General features: G+C 45.5%; 1 protein-coding gene across 1 annotated transcript in view; it reads left to right on the top strand.

Moving 5' to 3' along the window:
* LOC114649163 (electroneutral sodium bicarbonate exchanger 1-like) overlaps positions 1 to 22,783 on the top strand; it is a 236,867-nt gene extending 214,084 nt beyond the window's left edge. The window contains exons 22-24 of the mRNA XM_051925027.1: positions 16,214 to 16,351; positions 16,452 to 16,528; positions 22,435 to 22,783. Of these exons, the coding sequence (XP_051780987.1) occupies positions 16,214 to 16,351; positions 16,452 to 16,528; positions 22,435 to 22,768 (549 nt within the window). The 3' untranslated portion in view covers positions 22,769 to 22,783. The remainder of the gene's footprint in view (positions 1 to 16,213; positions 16,352 to 16,451; positions 16,529 to 22,434) is intronic.
* The last annotated feature ends 450 nt before the right edge of the window (positions 22,784 to 23,233 follow it).

The following is a 23,233-nucleotide window of genomic DNA, read 5'->3' on the forward strand; positions in this document are numbered from 1 at the left end:
GATTAAAACGTCTTTGTAGAGTCCAGCCTGGCGGTTTGTCTGATTTGTGTTGTCTTCTCACTTTAGAACATTAGAACATTAGAAAGATTTAGACAAGAGCAGGCCACTCAGCCCAACATTCCTGCTTGTTTAATACTCCAATAAATCACGTAAGGTAACACCTGGGCAAGCAGACAAAGACCACGCATATGATAGACATCAGTATGTAAATGAGCAGAACACAAGCAAGAACATTCAAACACTCTGGACGAGAACAGCCGACCAGTCCTGTCCACTTCATTCTCCTAAAATGACATCAAGTTGAGTTTTGAAGGCCCCTAAAGTCCACCTGTCCACCAAACTACTTCCACTTGTCTCTGGTCCTTTGTGAGAAGAATCACTTCCTAATGTTTGTTGTGTGAAATTCACCCTTAACACGTTTCCAGCTGTGTCCCCATTGAACTAATTTTAAAGTCACCGTCTGATCCACTGCACTAATTCCCTTCCTCATTTTAAACACTTCAGTCAGGTCTCCTCTTCATCTCTGTGAAGGCTCAGCTCTTTTGATCTTTTACACGAACACACAGAAGCAACGGAGAGCTGCGGAGCAAACCGAGGATGAGAACTCCACTGTGTGTCACTGTCCTGCATCCCAATGTGGCACTAAGTTTAGTTTAGACCAGGGCAGTGGCTGGCAAATGGTTCATTCAACCCCATCCAGAGTGGTTTTGAGGATCACTCCTCTCTGAACTTTCTGCAGTGCTGCTGTATCTTTATAGAGTCATAAACTGCACCCAGGACTCCAGATGAGGCCTCACCAGTGTGTTATAAAGCTTGAGCAGAACCTCCTGGGACTTGTACTCCACACATCAAGGCGCTATATAACCTGACAGTCTGTTAACCTTCTTAATGACCTCTGAAAACTGACTGTCTGATAGTCCACTGCAACTCCTAAGTCCTACGCATACGGTGCGTTTTTCATTTTCAGACCTCCTATTGTGTAATCAGACCTCACATTTTTATTTCCTACATGTAATACTTTATTGACTTTAAATTTCATTTGTCAGAAATTCTGCCTAAGGCTGTGTGCTGTCCAAGTCCCTCTATGATGTTGGATTCTCAATGATCTGCCAGTCCTCCTATCTTGGTATCATCTGCAGACTTACCCAGCGTGTTCTTTATATTCCGATCCAAATCATTTCTGTACAGTATGTTACAAATAGCAGCAGTCCCGGCACTGCCCCCTGCTAGTCACCACTCTTAACCTCACCCAATTCTGATGAGGTTCCTCACATCATCACCCTTCCTGTGTCTGAGCCAATTTTGCACCCATCTACACACCACACCCTGAACTCCCACTTCTTTTAGTTTGATGCCCACCTCTCATGTGGCACCTTATCAAATGCTTTCTGACAGTCCAGATCAATAACATCATCTGCTCCACTTTGATCGTATCCTTTTGTTGCTTCCTCATTGAATCCCACCGTGTTAGTAAAACACGACCTCCTCCTTGTCTGACCCCATGCTGACTGTCCACTAACACTCCTGTCCCTTCCATCTTGTCCCTAATAATTCCCTCCATTCCTCCTCAGTGCTTTTCCTTTTCTCCTACAGATTGTGTGAAATTGTCTTTGCGTCTGATGCTGCTGCCTTGCTTGTGGGCTGCTCAGGCTTGCCTTGTGGACCCTATTAACCGATGAGGAGCACATATCGCTTTAAACTTTCAGATTCACTGAGGGGACTTTGATGGCCACAGCTCACCTGTAAAGTGCACACCACTGGAGTTGCTTTGGTTTGTTCCCTCTTGCAGTTTGAGGATTTGTCAGTCAGGGCAGCACCAGCTGTTTCTGAGTAAGGAGAAGTTGAGAAATTGTTCTGCCCTTGTAGGTTGTCAGAAACCAAAAACAAATTCAGAAAGGAAGACGGGGTACGAGGAAGACGTTGAGCACAAGAAATGCTGTGTTACATTTTTCAAAGCCACCCCTGACGCTGTATGTCTGCTCCATCCTCTTCGTGGTGATAAAGCCGAGATGGGAGGAGTTGACCTGAAGACGTGTCTTTGGTGTGATGGCCTGGTGGAAAGTTGAGGGAGGTGAAGATCTGCTAAAGCCCACCTGGACACGTCTGTTTTAAGCCAATGGTGTATTAAAGGAAATCTCAGAGTTGAGTGTTGTGACCACTAGGGGTCGTGACCCCAGACTCGGCTATGCACAGACAGTCACTGGTTCAAATTAAATGAATTGATTTAACAAAAGTGCCTTCACTTTACACAGCACAACACAATTTACACAGATCAGCACGACTCTGTTCATTGTCACTCCATCCACTACCTGCCACCTCTGACCTTTTTTTTTATGCCGGACCCAGAGCAGTATGACATTATGGTTGTACCTCTGGGGTCAGGTGAAAGCCCCTCAAAAAAAAAAGATAATCCTTCCCAACAGATCCACCTTGTGGCACCCAGTTGGGTTGTCGTATGGGACTACAGTTCCCAGCATGCCCTGCAGGAGTAAGCATGGGCGCACTGGCCCAGGTGCACTGCCATGCAGCATATCAGGGGACTGTACTGTCGTGGATGGCTGTCTGTCCTAATCTACCTACCTTATAGTCCCGTCTGGGAACAAGAACGCCCCTCGGTCCTGGCCGGAACCTCAGTCCAATGCTCTCTCTTATCACAGCGTGTTATGAACTTGGAGTTCAAAGCACTAGAGACCCTCTGGCTGAAACGTAACAGAGTGTATTAAAGTGGGGTTGTGTGTTGGCCTGAATAAGTTTAAAATGTATTCATAATTCATTACATTTGTACAGCCCTTTTCAAGGTGGGACAGCAGGGGTGTAGCACAGAACTCCAGGCCCAAAGCATAAGCAGTCTCTGTGAGCCCCTTCTTCTTGATCCGTGTCTGTCACACGTCCTTTTCCTTCCAGGCTTCAAGGAAAAACTGGGCTCAGAGTAATCATTACTCTTTTTCCCCCCAACAATGACACCCATGGTGGGGAGCCACTTCAACCCACTGCTAATGTGCAGCATCCACCTGGATGATGTGATGGCGGCCATTTTGGCACCAGTACCCTGACCACACATGAGCAGTTAGGTGGTGAAGGGGTGGGAGGCAGTTAGCCAATCAGAGACAAGGGGGTGATTAGGAGGCCAGAATGACCAGGCCAGGGTGGGCGATTTAGCCTGGACATTGGGATACACCCTACTCTTTACAAAGAATGCCCAGAGAGTCAGGACCTCAATTTTATGTCTTATCCAAAGGATGGCACCATTTTTATAGCACAGTCTCCCCGTCACCACACTGGGGCATTGGGGTCCCTATTAAAACCACAGGGTAAGTGCCCCCTGCTAGCCTCACCAATACATCTTCCAGCAACAACCCCAGCTTTTTTCTCAGTGGTCTCCCATCCCAGTACTGGCCGGGCCCGAGCCTGCCGAGCATCAGGTGGGTGAGCTCTTTCCGAAGTGCAGGTGGTGTGGCAGGGTGAAGTGTCATCTCATGAATAACAAGTTGTTTCCATCGTTTGAAGATCGGCTGTTAATCTCCTAAAGAGATACACATAGAGAGATTCTAAACAGATTTCTAGGACTTCTCTATTCAACTTCCAGGTTGCAGTTAAGAAAGCTAAACATGATTTCTTTGCTGATTTAGTATCCCGTCATTCTAAGAATCCTAGGATCTTATTTAATTCAATTAATGCAGCCATTCACCCTCATTCTATGATGGGATTAAATAGTACTGTTCTTTCATGTGAGCAGTTTCTTTCATTCATTGTCAGTAACATTGATACTATCCGCTGTGGCATTGTTCAAACTGGCTATGAGCTTCCAACTGTTAATCATGGCATTGTCTTGGAATCTTTTGATCTTGTCTCAGTTTCACAGTTAAAAAGTACTATGGAGACCCTGAAACCAGCTCTCAGTCCTCTTGATGTTGTACCACCACGCCTTTTAGTGGAAGCCTGTGATGTTTTGGGTTCACCTTTACTAGCCATTATCCATCCATCCATCCATCCATCCATTTTTCAACCAGCTGAATCCGAACACAGGGTCACGGGGGTCTGCTGGAGCCAATCCCAGCCAACACAGGGCACAAGGCAGGAACCAATCCCGGGCAGGGTGCCAACCCACCGCAGGACACACACAAACACACCAAGCACACACTAAGGCCAATTTAGAATCTCCAATCCACCTAACCTGCATGTCTTTGGACTGTGGGAGGAAAACCCACGCAGACACGGGGAGAACATGCAAACTCCACGTAGGGAGGACCCGGGAAGCAAACCCGGTCTCCTAACTGCGAGGCAGCAGCGCTAACCACTGTGCCACCGTGCCGTCCACTAGCCATTATCAACGGTTCTATTAGTGAGGGGGTTGTGCCCTCATTTTTTAAACATGCTGCGGTGCGCCCCTCTCTAAAAAAAAAAAAGGCAGAATTAGATCCTGGAGTTTTACCCAATTTTCACCCAAATTCCCAATTGACATTTCTGGCTAAAATATTAGAAATAATTAATTATAATCAATTGGTTGATCACCTTAACTCCACTTACCATGGGCTCACCACCTATGGGAGGGGCCAAGGAGGTCGGGTGCAGTGTGAGTTGGGTGGTGGCCGAAGGCGGGGACCTTGGCGGTCTGATCCTCGGCTACAGAAACTGGCTCTTGGACGTGGAATGTCACCTCTCTGAAGGGGGAAGGAGCCTGAGCTAGTGCGTGAAGTTCAGAGGTTCCAGCTAGATATAGTCGGACTCACCTCGACGCACAGCTTGGACTCTGGAACCAATCTCCCTCCTTGAGAGGGGCTGGACTCTCTACCACTCTGGAGCTGCCCCCGGTGAGAGGCGCCGAGCAGGTGTGGGTATACTTATTGCCCCCCAACTTGGAGCCTGTACATTGAGGTTTACCCCGGTGGACGAGAGGGTAGCCTCCCTTCGCCTTCGGGTGGGGGGACGGGTCCTAACTGTTGTTTGCGCGTATGCACCGAACAGCAGTTCGGAGTACCCACCCTTTTTGGAGTCCTGGAGGGGGTGCTAGAGGGCATACCTTCTGGGGACTCCCTCGTTCTGCTGGGAGACTTCAATGCTCACGTGGGCAATGACAGTGAGACCTGGAAGGGCGTGATTGGGAGGAATGGCCCCCCTGATCTGAACCCGAGCGGTGTTTTGTTATTGGACGCACAGATTGTCCATAACGAACACCATGTTCAAGCATAGGGGTGTTCATATGTGCACTTGGCACCAGGACACCCTAGGCCTCAGTTCGATGATCGACTTTGTGGTCGTGTCGTCGGACTTGCGGCCACATGTCTTGGACACTCGGGTGAAGAGAGGGGCGGAGCTGTCAACTGATCACCACCTGGTGGTGAGTTGGCTGCGATGGTGGGGGAGGATGCCGGTCAGGCGTGGTAGGCCTAAACGTGTTGTGAGGGTCTGCTGGGAACGTCTGGCAGAGCCCCCTGTCAGAAGTAGCTTCAACTCCCACCTCCGGCAGAACTTCGACCACATCCCGAGGGAGGTGGGGGACATTGAGTCCGAATGGGCCATGTTCCGTGCCTCTATTTTTGAGGCAGCTGACTGGAGCTGTGGCCGTAAGGTGGTCGGTGCCTGTCGTGGCGGCAATCCCCGAACCCGTTGGTGGACACCGGCGGTGAAGGATGCCGTCAAGCTGAAGAAGGAGTCCTACAGGACCCTTTTGTCCTGTGGGACCCTGGAGGCAGCTGATAGGTACCGGCAGGCCAAGCGGAATGCGGCTTTGGTGGTTGCTGAGGCAAAAACTCGGGCGTGGGAGGAGTTTGGGGAGGCCATGGAGAACGACTTTCGGACGGCTTCGAGGAGATTCTGGTCCACCATCCGGCGTCTCAGGAAGGGGAAGCAGTGCAGTGTCAACACTGTATATGGTGGGGATGGTGCGCTGCTGACCTCGACTCGGGACGTTGTGGGTCGGTGGGGGGGAGTACTTCGAAGACCTCCTCAATCCCATTAACATGCCTTCCAATGAGGAAGCAGAGCCTGGGGACTCAGAGGTGGGCTCCCCCATCTCTGGGACTGAGGTCACCGAGGTGGTCAAAAAACTCCTTGGTGGCAGGGCCCCGGGGGTGGATGAGATACGCCCGGAGTTCCTCAAGGCTCTGGATGTTGTAGGACTGTCTTGGTTGACACGCCTCTGCAACATCACATGGACATCAGGGACAGTGCCTCTGGATTGGCAGACCGGGGTGGTGGTCCCCCTCTTTAAGAAGGGGGATCGGAGGGTGTGTTCCAACTACAGAGGGATCACACTCCTCAGCCTCCCTGGAAAAGTCTATTCAGGGGTCCTGGAGAGGAGGGTCCGTCGGATAGTCGGGCCTCGGATTCAGGAGGAACAGTGTGGTTTTCGTCCTGGTCGCGGAACAGTGGGCCAGCTCTATACCCTTAGCAGGGTCCTGGAGGGTGCATGGGAGTTTGCCCAACCAGTCTACATGTGTTTTGTGGACTTAGAAAAGGCATTCGACCGTGTCCCTCGGGGAATCCTGTGGGGGGTACTCCGAGAGTATGGGGTACCGGCCCCCCTGATAAGGGCTGTTCAGTCCCTGTACGATCGGTGCCAGAGCTTGGTCCGCATTGCCGGCAGTAAGTCGAACCCGTTTCCAGTGAGAGTTGGACTCCGCCAGGGCTGCCCTTTGTCACCGATTCTGTTCATAACTTTTATGGACAGAATTTCTAGGCGCAGCCAGGGCGTTGAGGGGGTCCGGTTTGGTGGGCTCAGGATTGGGTCACTGCTTTTTGCAGATGATGTTGTCCTGTTTGCTTCATCAGGCCGTTGTCTTCAGCTCTCTCTGGATCGGTTTGCAGCTGAGTGTGAAGCGGCTGGGATGAGAATCAGCACCTCCAAATCCGAGACCATGGTCCTCAGCCGGAAAAGGGTGGAGTGCCCTCTCAGGGTTGGTAGCGAGATCCTGCCCCAAGTGGAGGAGTTCAAGTATCTCGGGGTCTTGTTCACGAGTGAGGGAAGAATGGAGCGTGAGATCGACAGGCAGATCGGTGCGGCATCCGCAGTAATGCGGGCGCTGCATCGGTCTGTCGTGGTGAAAAAGGAGCTGAGCCGCAAGGCGAAGCTCTCAATTTACCAGTCGATCTATGTTCCTACCCTCACCTATGGTCATGAGCTATGGGTAGTGACCGAAAGAACGAGATCGCGAATACAAGTGGCTGAAATGAGTTTCCTCCGCAGGGTGTCTGGGCTTTCCCTTAAAGACAGGGTGAGAAGCTCAGTCATCCGGGAGGGACTCAGAGTAGAGCCGCTGCTCCTCCACATCGAGAGGAGTCAGATGAGGTGGCTCGGGCATCTGATCAGGATGCCTCCTGGACGCCTCCCTGGTGAGGTGTTCCAGGCACGTCCAACCGGGAGGAGGCCCCGGGGAAGACCCAGGACATGTTGGAGGGACTATGTCTCTCGACTGGCCTGGGAACGCCTTGGGATTCTCCCGGAAGAGCTAGAAGAAGTGGCCGGGGAGAGGGAAGTCTGGGCATCTCTGCTCAAGCTGCTGCCCCCGCGACCTGACCTCAGATAAGCGGGAGACGATGGATGGATGGACATAAGTATTCACAGCCTTTGCCATGAAGCTCCAAATTGAGTTCAGGTCCATCCTGTTTCCCCTGATCATCCTTAAGATGTTTCTGCAGCTTCATTGGAGTCCATCTGTGGTAAATTCAGTTGAGTGGACATGATTTGGAAAGGCACACACCTGTCTATAGAAAGTCCCACAGTTGACAGTTCATGTCAGAGCACAAACCAAGCATGAAGTCAAAGGAATTGTCTGTAGACCTCTGAGACAGGATTGTCTCTCAGCACAAATCTGGGGAAGGTTACAGAAAAATTTCTGCTGCTTTGAAGGTCCCAATGAGCACAGTGGCCTCCATCATCCGTAAGTGGAAGAAGTTGGAAACCACCAGGACTCTTCTTAGAGCTGGCCGGCCATCTAAACTGAGCGATCGGGGGAGAAGGGCCTTAGTCAGGGAGGTGACCAAGAATCCGATGGTCACTCTGTCAGAGCTCCAGAGGTCCTCTGTGGAGAGAGGAGAACCTTCCAGAAGGACAACCATCTCTGCAGCAATCCACCAATCAGGCCTGTATGGTAGAGTGGCCAGACAGAAGCCACTCCTTAGTAAAAGGCACATGGCAGCCCGCCTGGAGTTTGCCAAAAGGCACCTGAAGGACTCTCAGACCATGAGAAAGAAAATTCTCTGGTCTGATAAGACAAAGATTGAACTCTTTGGTATGAATGCCAGGATGGATGGATGGATGGACCTTAACTCCAATAATTTATTTAAGATTTACCAGTCTGGCTTTAGGCGTTATCATGGTGTTGAGACGGCCCTCCTTAAAGTATTCAATGACATCTCTATTGTTACTGACTCAGGTGGCGCTGCGGTCATTGTCCTCCTTGACCTGTCCGCTGCCTTTGACAGTATTGACCATGAGACATTGCTGTTGCTGTTGTTGGGCTTAAAGGGGCTGCTCTTAACTGGTTCAGGTCAGATCTAACTGGTAGGCACTTTTCAGTGACTTTAAATTCCTCTACTGCTCCTCTTAAATGTGGTGTTCCTCAGGTATCCATTTTGGGTCCTATTTTATTCTCTATATACCTTCACCCTATTGGAGCGATTTTTAGGAAATTTAACATTTCTTTTCACCGCTATGCTGATGACACTCAGGTTTATATTCCTGTCTGCAACTCTGCAATGAATTGACTGCACAACTGTCTGTCTGAACTAAGATCCTGGATGGCTAATAATTTTCTTGTTTGAATCAAAATAAAACAGAGGTGCTTATAGCAGGTCCATCAGCTAAAGCCCAACGTGGTCTTGGACTTCTCGGCTCTTTCTCTGTCTTTTGCAAACCTCAAGTCTACAATCTTGGTGTTGTGTTTGATAGTAACCTCGTTTTTGAGAAACAAGCAAATTCTGTAGTCAAGAGTTGCTTTTTCCAGCTTTGTCTTTTAGGTAAGATAAAGCCTTTGTTATTTTCTAGGGATCTTGAGATAGTTACTCCTGTTTTTATCTTTTCTCGCCTTGATTACTGCAACTCACTGTATTCTGGGATTAGCAAATATCTGATACACAGGTTACAGTTGGTCCAGAATGCTGCCGCTCACTTTCTGGTTGGGGCAAGAAAGTACAGTGCATCCAGAAAGTATTCACAGCGCATCACTTTTTCCACATTTTGTTATGTTACAGCCTTATTCCAAAATGGATTCAATTCATTTTTTTCCTCAGAATTCTGCACACAACACCCCATAATGACAACGTGAAAAAAGTTTACTTGAGGATTTTGCAAATTTATTAAAAATAAAAAAACTGAGAAATCCCATGTACATAAGTATTCACAGCCTTTGCTCAATACTTTGCCGATGCACCTTTGGCAGCAATTCCAGCCTCAAGTCTTGTTGAATATGATGCCACAAGCTTGGCACACCTATCCTTGGCCAGTTTCGCCCATTCCTCTTTGCAGCACCTCTCAAGCTCCATCAGGTTGGATGGGAAGCGTCGGTGCACAGCCATTTTAAGATCTCTCCAGAGATGTTCAATCGGATTCAAGTCTGGGCTCTGGCTGGGCCACTCAAGGACATTCACAGAGTTGTCCTGAAGCCACTCCTTTGATATCTTGGCTGTGTGCTTAGGGTCGTTGTCCTGCTGAAAGATGAACCGTCGCCCCAGTCTGAGGTCAAGAGCGCTCTGGAGCAGGTTTTCATCCAGGATGTCTCTGTACATTGCTGCAGTCATCTTTCCCTTTATCCTGACTAGTCTCCCAGTCCCACAGCATGATGCTGCCACCACCATGCTTCACTGTAGGGATGGTATTGGCCTGGTGATGAGTGATGCCTGGTTTCCTCCAAACGTGACGCCTGGCATTCACACCAAAGAGTTCAATCTTTGTCTCATCAGACCAGAGAATTTTCTTTCTCATGGTCTGAGAGTCCTTCAGGTGCCTTTTGGCAAACTCCAGGCGGGCTGCCATGTGCCTTTTACTAAGGAGTGGCTTCCGTCTGGCCACTCTACCATACAGGCCTGATTGGTGGATTGCTGCAGAGATGGTTGTCCTTCTGGAAGGTTCTCCTCTCTCCACAGAGGACCTCTGGAGCTCTGACAGAGTGACCATCGGGTTCTTGGTCACCTCCCTGACTAAGGCCCTTCTCCCCTGATCGCTCAGTTTAGATGGCCAGCCAGCTCTAGGAAGAGTCCTGGTGGTTTTGAACTTCTTCCACTTACAGATGATGGAGTCCACTGTGCTCATTGGGACCTTCAAAGCAGCAGAAATTTTTCTGTAACCTTCCCCAGATTTGTGCCTTGAGACAATCCTGTCTCAGAGGTCTACAGACAATTCCTTTGACTTCATGCTTGGTTTGTGCTCTGACATGAACTGTCAACTGTGGGACCTTCTATAGACAGGTGTGTGCCTTTCCAAATCAGGTCCAGTCAACTGAATTTACCACAGGTGGACTCCAATGAAGCTGCAGAAACATCTCAAGGATGATCAGGGGAAACAGGATGCACCTGAGCTCAATTTGGAGCTCCACGGCAAAGGCTGTGAATACTTCTGTACATGTGCTTTCTCAATGTTTTTATTTTTAATAAATTTGCAAAAATCTCAAGTAAACTTTTTTCACGTTGTCATTATGGGGTGTTGTGTGTAGAATTCTGAGGAAAAAAATTAATTCATTTTGGAATAAGGCTGTGACATAACAAAATGTGGAAAAAGTGATGCGCTGGGAATACTTTCTGGATGCACTGTATGATTCTGTTTCTCCTATTTTAGCTTCTTTACACTGGCTGCCTGTCAGTTTTCAGATTGATTTTAAAATCTTGCTGCTAGTTGTTTAATCTTTACATGGGCTTATTCCTGCCTATTTATCTAAACTGTGTTCTTTACATCAGCCATCTCGAGTGCTTAGATCTTCTGGTCAGTTGTCTCTTGTGGTCCCTCGTACCAAGTGTCAAACTAAGGGGGACAGACAGGACTTGTGCAGCTGCTGCTCCTCGCCTGTGGAACTCTTTACCTCGTCACATAAAGGAGTTGTCTACAATTCAAAACGAGATTAAAGACTCATTTCTATTCACTTGCTTTCCATGACCTTCAGTAATACTGATGGTTTCCTCATTGTGATTATGTAACATTACTTTTATGTATGTTCATTTATTTTATTTCTATTTATGTTATTTATGTTAATTGTATGTTTTTTCTTCATTTATTGTAAAGCACTTTGGCCACAGCATTCCTACGTTGTTTGAAATGTACTATATAAATAAATTGACATTGACACATTAAGTTTACTGGCCTGTATCTGCCAAATCCCTCTTCTGATGTAACGGGATCCATTTTGTGATTTTTCCAGTCTCCCCAGTGCTCAATGACTTCCAGAAAATACGCGTCAAGGGTTTACATCCGCATTCGCTAACCTCCTTTAGCATGTTCTCTGGTCCTGGTTATGTGTTAGACTCGTCTCCTTTGGGCTAATGTGTGCTGCTAGGAATGCGGCCCATGTCCGTTGTGAAGAATAATTCTAAAGGTTTGGGGAGTTAGTCCCATATAATGTAAGCACCACCAGTATAGTGCAACAAGTCATCACAGACGACTGAGTCACCATCGACTAAACAAGAGGATGAACATTTCGGTCGTATAGGATGGAGACAGGAAGGGGTGGCATAGTAGTGGGCGTAGGTGGCGTTTTGGGCAGGTTTTTCCTTCTGGTGGTCTTCAGAAGAGGGAGAGAAGGCATTAGTGTTGATTATCAGCCCAAGGCTCTGTGTCTTATTCCCAGTTAAGCCCTTAGAGTGCCTCCCATGTGTGACACCAATTAAAATGTCCTCCAGATCCTTCTTGAAGGTTTTTTTTATTATTATTTTGCTTTATACAATTTCTTGCTTTAGGAATTTGTTCATTTTCGCCCTTACCCCTTGGCGTCAGAGCACAGGCTCAGCCTTTGTACAGCGTCCCCTGGAGCAATTTCAGGTTGAGGGCAGAGTAGGATGACGCTTTGGCAAGTGACGGGGATTCGAACCAGCAACCTTCTGCATACCAGCGCATTTCATTAGCCTCAGAGCCACCAAGGTTTCTGCTGCAACTCTGTGTCTCTGTAGTTTGTTCCCAATTTCCCACAGACCTTTGTGTAAAGTTGGGCTTCCTGGCTGCAGTCCTAAACCCTCGTACCAGGTACCTGGAAGAGACAGCAGGACAGCTTAGCCTGAGTGCTCTCCTCTCGTTTGTCACAAGTTGTAAGTTCTTATGCTCAACTCCAGGAACTCTGAAAGGCTTTAAAAAAAAAAAAGGCTGTGAGCAATAGCAGGCAGTGCATTGTGGGAGTGGACATGGCTCCAAATCAGCACTCACAAGTCAGCCTATGCCAAGTTCTAACTGAGAGCACATCGCTTAGTACAGGGCAGTGCGGAGAACATTTCAGAATGGCTTCCACTCGGTCTTTTCTGTTTTTTAGGTGTGATACCCCCAACGCTTTAGAAGCTGAGCCTTCACACCCTCAGGAATTTGACAGGCGAAGGGAGACCATCCAGTCCATTTGTTGCTCCTTTCTTCAGCTAATAGCTAAGCCGTCTCCTCCTCATCCTTCTTAAAGGTTCACAGGTTTTCTGCTTCATCTCCATGTCTCGCTAGTTTGTTCCAGGCTCCCACAACGTTCTTTCTGCCTTCTGCCCCAAATGCTCTTCCCCTTCATTTCCATCGGTGTCCTCGAGTACGAGATTCACTGTTAAGTTGAAGGAATTTTACTGGATCTGCATTATCAGTACCTTTGAGGATTTTGAAGACCTGGATGAGGTCCTCACACAGTCTTCTCTGCTCAGACTAAACTGGATTAATCCGTTTGAGTCTGTCAGAGTAGGACACGTCCTTAAGTCTTGGGATGCAATTAGTTGTTCTTCTCTACCCCACTTCAAGTGCTGCTCTGTGTTTCTAGGAGCCTGGTGACCAAAACGGCACACGACACTCCAGAAGTGGTCTCACTACTGCTTTATACAATATTAACATAACATTCATTAATTTATATTCCACAGTTTTTACAATATATCTTAATGTTTTTAACATTTTATATGCCTTTTTAGTCACTTCTGCACATTTCTTGGATTGTGATGACTTTGTGTCAATGTAAACTCGTAATTCTCTTTCAGAGGATGCTTCTTGTAGGACAGTGTCTTGTACTGATATCTGACTTTCCTTTACCCACTTTGCACTTTTCCACGTTAAACTGATTTCGCCCAGTTCTGAAGATCGTCTAAGTCTTTTTACATTTCCTTACATCTCACGATGCAACTGGTTGTTCTCCTCTGCACAGCTTCAACTGCTGCTATGTCTTTCTTGTGCCGCGGTGATCAGGACTGCACCTAACACTTCTTAGGTGGTCTCACTAGTGTGCTAGTCTGATCATAACGTCCTTCTGATTTATCTTGAACAGTATTCTATGATGCAAGCTAACATTTTATTTGCCTTTTTAATTGCTTCTGTGCATTGCTTAGATGGCCATAATGTCATGTCAACATAACCCCATAAGTTCTCTCCCTGTAGCTCCTGTGTCTCCCACCCCTTTTGCCCACGTGTTGCGTTTTCCAGGTGTTCACCCAGTTCTGAAGGTCGTTTTGAGTTGTTTTTGCTGTCTCCTCAATGTCTACCATCCCTCGGAGTCATCTGTGAGTTTCACAAGTTCACTCACTATACCAGAATTGGTGCCATTAGTATAAATCAGAAGAAGTAAGGACAAGGACAGACCCCCTGAGAACCTCCACTGATGACCTCACTCCATTCTCCTATTCTCTGTACTCCTTGCTCCCTGTCACTATGGCTAACCTGAGCGCCGGGTTTGGAGGTGCCCTCTGATGCCAACAGCTTCAACTTTTAGAATTTAGAATTTTAGAAGCCTTTACTGGCCTTATAATATGTATAACGAAATTAGAGAGCAGCTACTCCTGTAAGATACAACGGAAAAAAAAAACAAATCGAACAAGTAACAGTACATTATTACATGTAAAAACTGCTAAATAATAAAGAATATAAAGAATACTAAATAATAGGTGCTAATTGGTGGACAGCAAATGTGGAATTACAAAGCAAGAATACTACCGATTTACTAATGATATGAATATTACACAACGAATACTAAGAACGTAAGATACTGCACATAGGACAGAGAGAACAATATTGCACTAGGCAATTATTATTATCACTGTTATTATCACTAGTTTATTATTATTATCACTATTATTAATATCGCTGGGCAATTATTATCACTATTGTTATAATCACTAGCTACTACTATTATTATCACTATTATTATTATCATCACTGGGCAATTATTATTATTATCACTAGGCAATTATTATTATCACTATTATTATCACTAGGCAATTATTATTATCACTATTATTAATATCACTGGGCAATTATTATCACTATTGTTATAATCACTAGCTACTACTATTATTATCACTGTTATTATTAGCATCACTGGGCAATTATTATTATTATCACTAGGCAATTATTATTATCACTATTATTATTATTATTATCACTAGTTTATTATTATTATCACTGGGCAATTATTATTATTATTATTATTATCACTAGGCAATTATTAGTATCACTATTATTATTATCACTAGTTTATTATTATTATCACTGGGCAATTATTATTATTATCACTAGGCAATTATTATTATCACTATTATTATCACTAGTTTATTATTATTATCATTGGGCAATTATTATCACTATTGTTATTACCACTAGCTACTATTATTATTATCACTATTATTATTATTATCATCATTAGGCAATTATTATTATCACCAGAGATTATTATTATTATCACTATTATTGTTATCATCACTAGGCAATTATTATCACTATTATTATTATCACTAGCTACTATTATTATTATTATCACTAGCTACTATTATTATCACTATTATTATTATTATTATAATCACTGGGCAATTATTATTATCACCAGCTATTATTATTATCACTATTATTGTTATCATCACTAGGCAATTATTATCAGTATTATTATTATCACTAGCTACTATTATTATTATCACTATTATTATCACTATTATTGTTATTATAATCACTGGGCAATTATTATTATCACCAGCTATTATTACTATTATTATCACTATTATTATTATCATCACTAGACAATTACTGTTATCACTATTATTGTTATTATTGCTAGGTAATTATTATCACTATAATTATTATTATTACTATTATTGTTCTTATAACTAGGCAGTTATCATTATGATGATGATTATGATGTTATTAGGGTGGGCTGGACTGCAGTTACGGGTGTGGAGGGCAAAGTGCATTAGACTTAGCATGCACCCTTGTGGGGAGCCAGTGCCAGACCCAATAGCAATCGGAGGATAACAATCCATGGCAATCCCATTGGTCTCGCTAGGTCAGCAGGAGTATTGTGAGTGCGATGGGAAGTTTTAGCCAAAAGCCAATATCCACTAAATCTTGGTGGCTGTAGCAGCCATTTCCACAACTGTATGTATTATTAAATAAACAGAATACATAAAATAAAAAACAGTGCAACCAAAAGAGAGAGCTGTGAGCCTCTGCGTCCGTACACACAGCCACGATCGTTGGTGTGGGACGACTGAGTCAAAGGCTTCATGAAAGTCGCAGTCATTTCTGTCGTATGCTTTGCTTTTGTCAACATTGTAAAGGGAGAAATGAAGAATACACAAGCAAAGCTCCTGTCTGTTGAAAAAAATGAAAACGATTGACTTGCTGAGATCTTCCTCTCATAAACCCATGCAGGCTGTTCTTTAGAATGTTATTCTCATTGTTGGTGCTTTTCTAATTTATTTCTTATTATGGCTTCCATAAGACGTACTGGTCTCTGGTCCAACTTTCCAGTCCTCAGGTGTTTCTCCCTTCTCAAGTGACGGCTCCAATTCGCCTGATGAGGGTCCATAGATGACGTCTTTTATTTCTTTTAATACACTTGGTCAAATCCAGGGGTTTCATTAGTCTTGGGCATACTGGGGGCCTGAAGCCCACCTGACACTTTTATTTTAAAGTCCAGGCACTCAGTTTGTTTCTTACCTCTACATGGAGTATTCCTTTTGTTTCTTCTTTTACAAATACTTGGGTGATTTATTTGTTCAGCCCACTTGCTATTTTGTGGCTCTCTGTCACTTTCAGCCCATGACCCCCCTCCTAACCTTCCGCTTAACGTCACAGGTGCTGGCCCTCGTCTTCATTCGCAAATTGATGGATTTGTGTTTCTCCAAGCGAGAGCTCAGCTGGTTGGATGACCTCATGCCAGAAAGCAAGAAGAAGAAGCTGGACGACGCCACCAAACAGGCCAAAGCTGAACAGGTGTGGCTCCATCTTTGTCTTCCATTGTGCTCTCGATGTTTCCTTGTCTTCACTCGAAAAACTTTTTAAGAAAATAACACTGGATTTTTTATTTTTTTAGGAATCCGAAGGGATGTTAGAGAAACAAGAGGAAAAGCAAATGATGCCAGAGACCAGCAAGCTACTCCATTCTCCAAGGTAAAGTGACCAGTCGTGCGGTGTGCCAGGCCAATCAACATCATGATAGTGTTCATCCACAAGCAGTGAGATGCGTGAAGTTAGCATGTTGAGCTAAACGTTCTCTTGCAGTAATCTGGTTGTCTTTGTGTTGAATTTGTGTTTGTGAAGGTTACTGTGCTGCTGATTTCGTACTTACCTCACCAAGCCCCTGCACCTTGCGGTGAAGTCAAGGCCTCTCCTAGGATTATGACCTTAGTGTGCTGGGGGGACTTGTGTGCCTCAGTGATACGTAGAGGTATGAAGTTGGCAAAAGTTGGACTATCCAAGGCAAATCGGTCTATGGTGAGGGACCAGGCAAAGAGGAGTGCATAGCTGACCACACTGAATGTTCTCATTAAATCACAAAGCGTTTCACACAGACAAGAATCGGGCTTTATGTTTCCCAGGTACCTGCATGTGTGCTAGAAACCTGTCTTGGTATCACGGACACAAACATACAAGGACAACTCAAAATATCTGCTCTGTAATACAACGGTAAGGTGTGTGTGTGTCCAGTCCCTCCAAACAATCTGATTGGCCAGTTTGGCTTTGATAGCACAATTAAAAGAGGAAGAGCAAGTGTGAGACACACAAGGCAGAATGAAGGCATAGGAGGAACGCTGAGAGTCATCTTCAAAGATAGGAAGTATAAAAGAAGACGAGCAGGGCACCTCAGAATAACAGAATGGGAAGAAGGCTTTATGGGAATGCGATTGAGAAAGGAGGCGCCAGTCAAGAGAGGTTCAGACACAAACACAGATGCCAAAGAAAGGCATAGGAGGAACGCTGAGAGTCATCTTCAAAGATAGGAAGTATAAAAGAAGACGAGCAGGGCACCACAGAATAACAGAATGGGAAGAAGACTTTATGGGAATTTAAGAGAGAAAGGAGGCGATGCTCAAGAGAGGTTCAGACACACACGAGGATACCAAAGAAAGACATAGGAGGCACGCTGAGAGTCGCCTTCAAATGTACACTATATTGCCAAAAGTACTGGGACCCAAATCATTGAATTAAGGTGGTCCAATCCCTTCCATGGCCACAGGTGTATAACATCGAGCCCCTCGGCATGCAGACGGCTTCTACAAACATTTGTGACAGAATGGGTCGCTCTCAGGAGCTCAGTGAATTCAAGCCTGGTACCGTGATAGGATGACACCTGTGCAGTAAGTCCATTCGTGAAATTTCGTCGCTACTAAATATTCCACGGTCAGCTGTCAGTGGTATTATAACAAAGTGGAAGCAATTGGGAACAACAGCAACTCCACCACAAAGTGGTAGGCCACGTCAAATCACAGAGCAGGGACAGCGCATGTTGAGGTGTGCAGAAGTCACCAACTTTGTAGCTACAGACCTCCAAAAGCTCAAGAACAGTGCAGCGTAGAGAGAGAGCTTCATGGAATGAATGGGTCTCCATGGCCAAGCAGCTGCAGCCAAGCCTGACATCACCAAGTGCAATGCAAAGCATCAGATGCAGTGGTGTAAAGCCCACCACCCGCCACTGGACTCGAGAGCAGTGCAGACGTGACCTCTGGAGTGATGAATCACACAATCTGATGAACAAGTCTGGCCAGGAGAACGTGACTGCATTGTGTCAAGTGTGAAGTTTGGTGGAGGGGGGATTATGGTGTAGGGTTGGGCTTGGCCCCCTTAGTTCCAGTTCCAGAAAGGTGTAGGAGGAGCGCTGAGAGTCGCCTTCAAAGATTAGAAGTATAAAGTAAACTCTTAATGCCTCAGCATACAAAGCCATTTTGGACAACTTTGTGGGCACAGTTTGGGGATGGCAACATGACTGGGCACACACACCAGTGCACACAGCAAGGTCTTTAAAAAAAATGGAGGAACGAGTTTGGTGTGGCTGCACAAACCCCTGACCTCAACACAACAGACCACCTTTGGGATGACTTTGAGCGGAGACAGCGAGCGTGCCAGGCCTTCTCATCCAACATCAGCGCCTGACCTCACAAATGCTCTCCTGGTCACAAACTCCCATAAACACACTCGGCCCTACACTTCATGGAAAGCCTTCACAGAATAGCCGACGCTGTTAGAGCTGCAAAGGGTGGGGTGGGCCGACATCATATTAAAGCCTACGGGTTGGCATTAAAGTTCATGTGTGGGTAAAGGCAGGCGTCCCAATACTTTTGGCAATATAGTGTAGGAAGTATAAAAGAAGACGAGCAGGGCACCTCAGAATAACAGAGTGGGAAGAAGGCTTTATAGGAATGCGATTGAGAAAGGAGGCACCGGTCAAGAGAGGTTCAGACACACACGAGGATACCAAAGAAAGGCGTAGGAGGAGCGCTGTGAGTCACCTTCAGATTGTTCACAAGAATATGGGTGATGTTTCCACAATGGGTATTGGGGCTAGTCAAAAAGTGGACAGGAGACAGAATCTGGGAAGCGGGCTTTACGAGAAAACATTCGAGAAAAGAAGTGCTGGCCAACACGGGTCGAGACTCCCGAGGATAAAGAAGAAAGGTGTAGGAGGCACACTTAGAGTCGTCTTAAAAGATGGAAAGTTTTCACAAAAATATGACTGTTTTCACAGCAGGTATTGGGGGCTAGTCAAAAAAGCTGACAGGAGGTGGGCAAGGCATCTCATAATGACCGAGTCTGGGAAGCCGGCCTTATGAGAAAGCAATCAAGAAAAGAGGCGCCGATGATGAGAAGTTCAGACACACGCAAGGATACCGAGGAAAGATGCTGATGGTACACGGAGGGCGAGAGATCGCAAAGATTTTTAAACAATTCTACTAGTGGCTTTCGACAGGTGACATGGCTAGCAAAAGGGAAAATGGAATAAAAGTGAAGAAAAAAAATGAAATTGGATTAAATAAATATAAATTGAGTACAATTCAACTAGTTATGCAATGAGAATATTTGTGCATTTTTGTAGGGTAAAATACATCATACTTTGGATTCCAAAAGTCTTCACCCCCCCTTCACTTTCTGCACATTTGATTGTGTGGCGAATTTCATTTTAAATGGACACATTTGCCATTTTTGCCCATCATCACCTGCCTTATACCATGAAACGTGGTCAGAACTGAGGGAAGATTGAATGCAGCCAAATTCAGAGAAGACTTTGAGGAAACTTGGCTCCAGTGTGCAGGCCACCTCAGACAGGGGTGAGTGTTCATTGTCCTGAAGCCAGGAAAGAGCCAGAGTGGCTTCAGGACATATCTCTGAGTATCCTTGAGTGGTCCAGTTGAAGCCCAGATGTAAACCCCGTAGAACTCATGTGCAGAGACCTGAAGATGCCAGTTTACAGACACATTCCTTCCACCGTAATGGTGTTTGAGAGGATCTGCCAGAAAAATGGAAAAACCTTCCAAATCTAGATGTGCAAAGCTTGTAGAGACCTACCAAGAAGACTTGAAGGTGGAATTGCTATTAAAATGCCTTTCATATCTAGTTAGCTAGCTCTTGCATAATACATGTCATGTCTTTTTAGTTATTATATAGTGCCTTAAACATCTAACTTGTATATAATGCCTCTTATATCTAACTTGTTAGCTAGCTGTTACTTAGATAGATAGATAGTGAAAGGTACTATCTATCTATCTATCTATCTATAGTGCATCCGGAAAGTATTCCCAGCGCATCACTTTTTCCACATTTTGTTATGTCACAGCCTTATTCCAAAATGGATTAAATTCATTTTTTTCCTCAGAATTCTACACACAACATCCCATAATGACAACGTGAAAAAAGTTAACTTGAGGTTTTTGCAAATTTATTAAAAATTAAAAAATTGAGAAAGCACATGTTCATAAGTATTTCTTGGCCTTTGCCATGAAGCTCAAAACTGAGCTCAGGTGCATCCTGTTTCCCCTGATCATCCTTGAGATGTTTCTGCAGCTTCATTGGAGTCCACCTGTGGTAAATTCAGTTGACTGGACCTGATTTGGAAAGGCACACACCTGTCTATATAAGGTCCCACAGTTGACAGTTCATGTCAGAGAACAAACCAAGCATGAAGTCACAGGAATTGTCTGTAGACCTCCAAGACAGGATTGTCTCTTGGCACAAATCTGGGGAAGGTTACAGAAAAATTCCTGCTGCTTTGAAGGTCCCAATGAGCACAGTGGCCTCCATCATCCGTAAGTGGAAGAAGTTGGAAACCACCAGGACTCTTCTTAGAGCTGGCCGGCCATCTAAACTGAGCAATCAGGGGAGAGAAGGGCCTTAGTCAGGGAGGTGACCAAGAACCCAATGGTCACTCTGTCAGAGGTCCTCTGTGGAGAGAGGAGAACCTTCCAGAAGGACAACCAATCAGGCCTGTATGGTAGAGTGGCCAGACGGAAGCCACTCCTTAGTAAAAGGCACATGGCAGCCCGCCTGGAGTTTGCCAAAAGGCACCTGATGGACTCTCAGACCATGAGAAGGAAAATTCTCTGGTCTGATGAGACAAAGATTGAACTCTTTGGTGTGAATGCCAGGTGTCACGTTTGGAGGAAACCAGGCACCGCTCATCACCAGGCCAATACCATCCCTATAGTGAAGCATGGTGGTGGCAGCATCATGCTGTGGGGACTGGGAGACTAGTCAGGATAAAGGGAAAGATGACTGCAGCAATGTACAGAGACATCCTGGATGAAAACCTGCTCCAGAGCGCTCTTGACCTCAGACTGGGGCGACAGTTCATCTCTCAGCAGGACAACGACCCTAAACACACAGCCAAGATATCAAAGGAGTGGCTTTAGGACAACTCTGTGAATGTCCTTGAGTGGCCCAGCCAGAACCCAGACTTGAATCTGATTGAACATCTCAGGAGAGATCTTAAAATGGCTGTGCACCGACGCTTCCCATCCAACCTGATGGAGCTTGAGAGGTGCTGCAAAGAGGAATGGGCGAAACCGGCCAAGGATAGGTGTGCCAAGCTTGTGGCATCATATTCAAAAAGACTTGAGGCTGGAATTGCTGCCAAAGGTACATCGACAAAGTATTGAGTAAAGGCTGTGAATACTTATGGACATGGGATTTCTCAGTTTTTTTATTTTTAATAAATTTGCAAAAACCTCAAGTAAACTTTTTCCACGTTGTCATTATGGGGTGTTGTGTGTAGAATTCTGAGGAAAAAAATGAATTGAATCCATTTTGGAATAAGGCTGTAACATAAAATGTGGAAAAAGTGATGTGCTGGGAATACTTTCTGGATGCACTGTAGATATCTATCTATCTATCTATCTATCTATCTATCTATCTATCTATCTATCTATCTATCTATCTATCTATCTATCTATCTATTATATAGTGCCTTTCATTTCTTTCTATGTAGTGCCTTTCATATCTGTCTATCTATTATATAATGCTAAAACTCCTTATTTCTACCTATATATCATTTATTTCCTTTCATATCTACAGTATACAGCTATTATATACTGCCTCTATATCTGTCTGTTATTTAGTGGCCTACATCTGTATATGTGTTATATAGTGCCTTTCATATCTATATGTTCTGCAGTGCCTCTCGTTTCTAGCTATCTCTTATTATATAGCACCTCTTCATATCTAGATAGCTGTGTATCATGTGGTACTTATCATATCTATTATATCATCTGTTATATAGTGCCTTTCAAACCTCTCTCTGTCTCGTGTGCTTGAGTGTTTGTGTCCGAGACATGTGTCCTGCTCAGGTGATTTCTACCTGGTGAAGATGCTGAGCCGATTCAGGAGAAGTACAAATGAGAGATGAACTGACAGATCAAGAGTGATGCATGTTTAGAAAGCGGGTCGTGCCATGTGCAAATGGTGATGATCCAGCAGTGATTCCTTGCTCTTGGCACACATCATCCTCAGTTCTCTTTGCCGTGTGTGCCTGCTCTTGTTGCACAAGCGGAGGTCTCACTTTGCTGTTGTGTCCCTTTCCTCCTTGGCAGGTGTGACCCTTCTGACATCAACATTTCTGATGAGATGTCCAAGACCACGGTTTGGAAAGCGCTGTCCCTGAACACGGACGGCTCGAAAGTCAAGGAGGATGCTGCTTCTCCTGTAAGGCAAGTCTCTGCAATGCACAAGATTGGTGGGCTCACAGCGTTGTGGGGGGGGCTGCTGTTTGAACCTGATTGCAAGTGGTGCAGTGTGGAGGTGAGCAGAGGATCAAACGCTTTGTGTGCTGTGCTGCTCAGAGGTGGGCTGACAGACGGGTGGGGTGACCCTTTTAATGTTCTGGGTTTAGAGATTTACCTTCTGTGGAAGCCATGGACAGAGTGACGTTTCTGTCCTCCACTAACTCAGTCTGCGCTAAAGTGTGTGGCAGTGTCACATGCTGCTGACCAAACTAAAACGCCCCTAATCCTGTAAATGAGATGGCGAGAATTGTGCGTGGAGTCATCCCGCTGTCTGTTACGGTGGGGATTTCCTTGGTTTTTGTATTCACAACTACAGTTTGCTCCATCATACTACTACCTGCCAGACTAAACATGGCGTTGTCTCTTTTAGTTTAACTAGGCAGCTCTTTGGCTTATTTGTCCATCCATCCATTTCCTGCCGCTTATCCAGCTCTGGGATTGCAGGGTGCAGTGGTCTAATCAAAGGTGCCCAAGACGTCCATTTTTCTCTGCCATCCCCTCCAACTCCTAGGCCGGCTGAATGATACTGCGTCTCCATCGTCCACCCCAGGGTCCCCTACCAGTTGGACAAGCAGGGCGGTGTCCAGGTGGCATCCTGATCAGATGG

Source organism: Erpetoichthys calabaricus, chromosome 3, assembly GCF_900747795.2.
Source record: "Erpetoichthys calabaricus chromosome 3, fErpCal1.3, whole genome shotgun sequence".
NCBI lineage: Eukaryota > Metazoa > Chordata > Cladistia > Polypteriformes > Polypteridae > Erpetoichthys > Erpetoichthys calabaricus.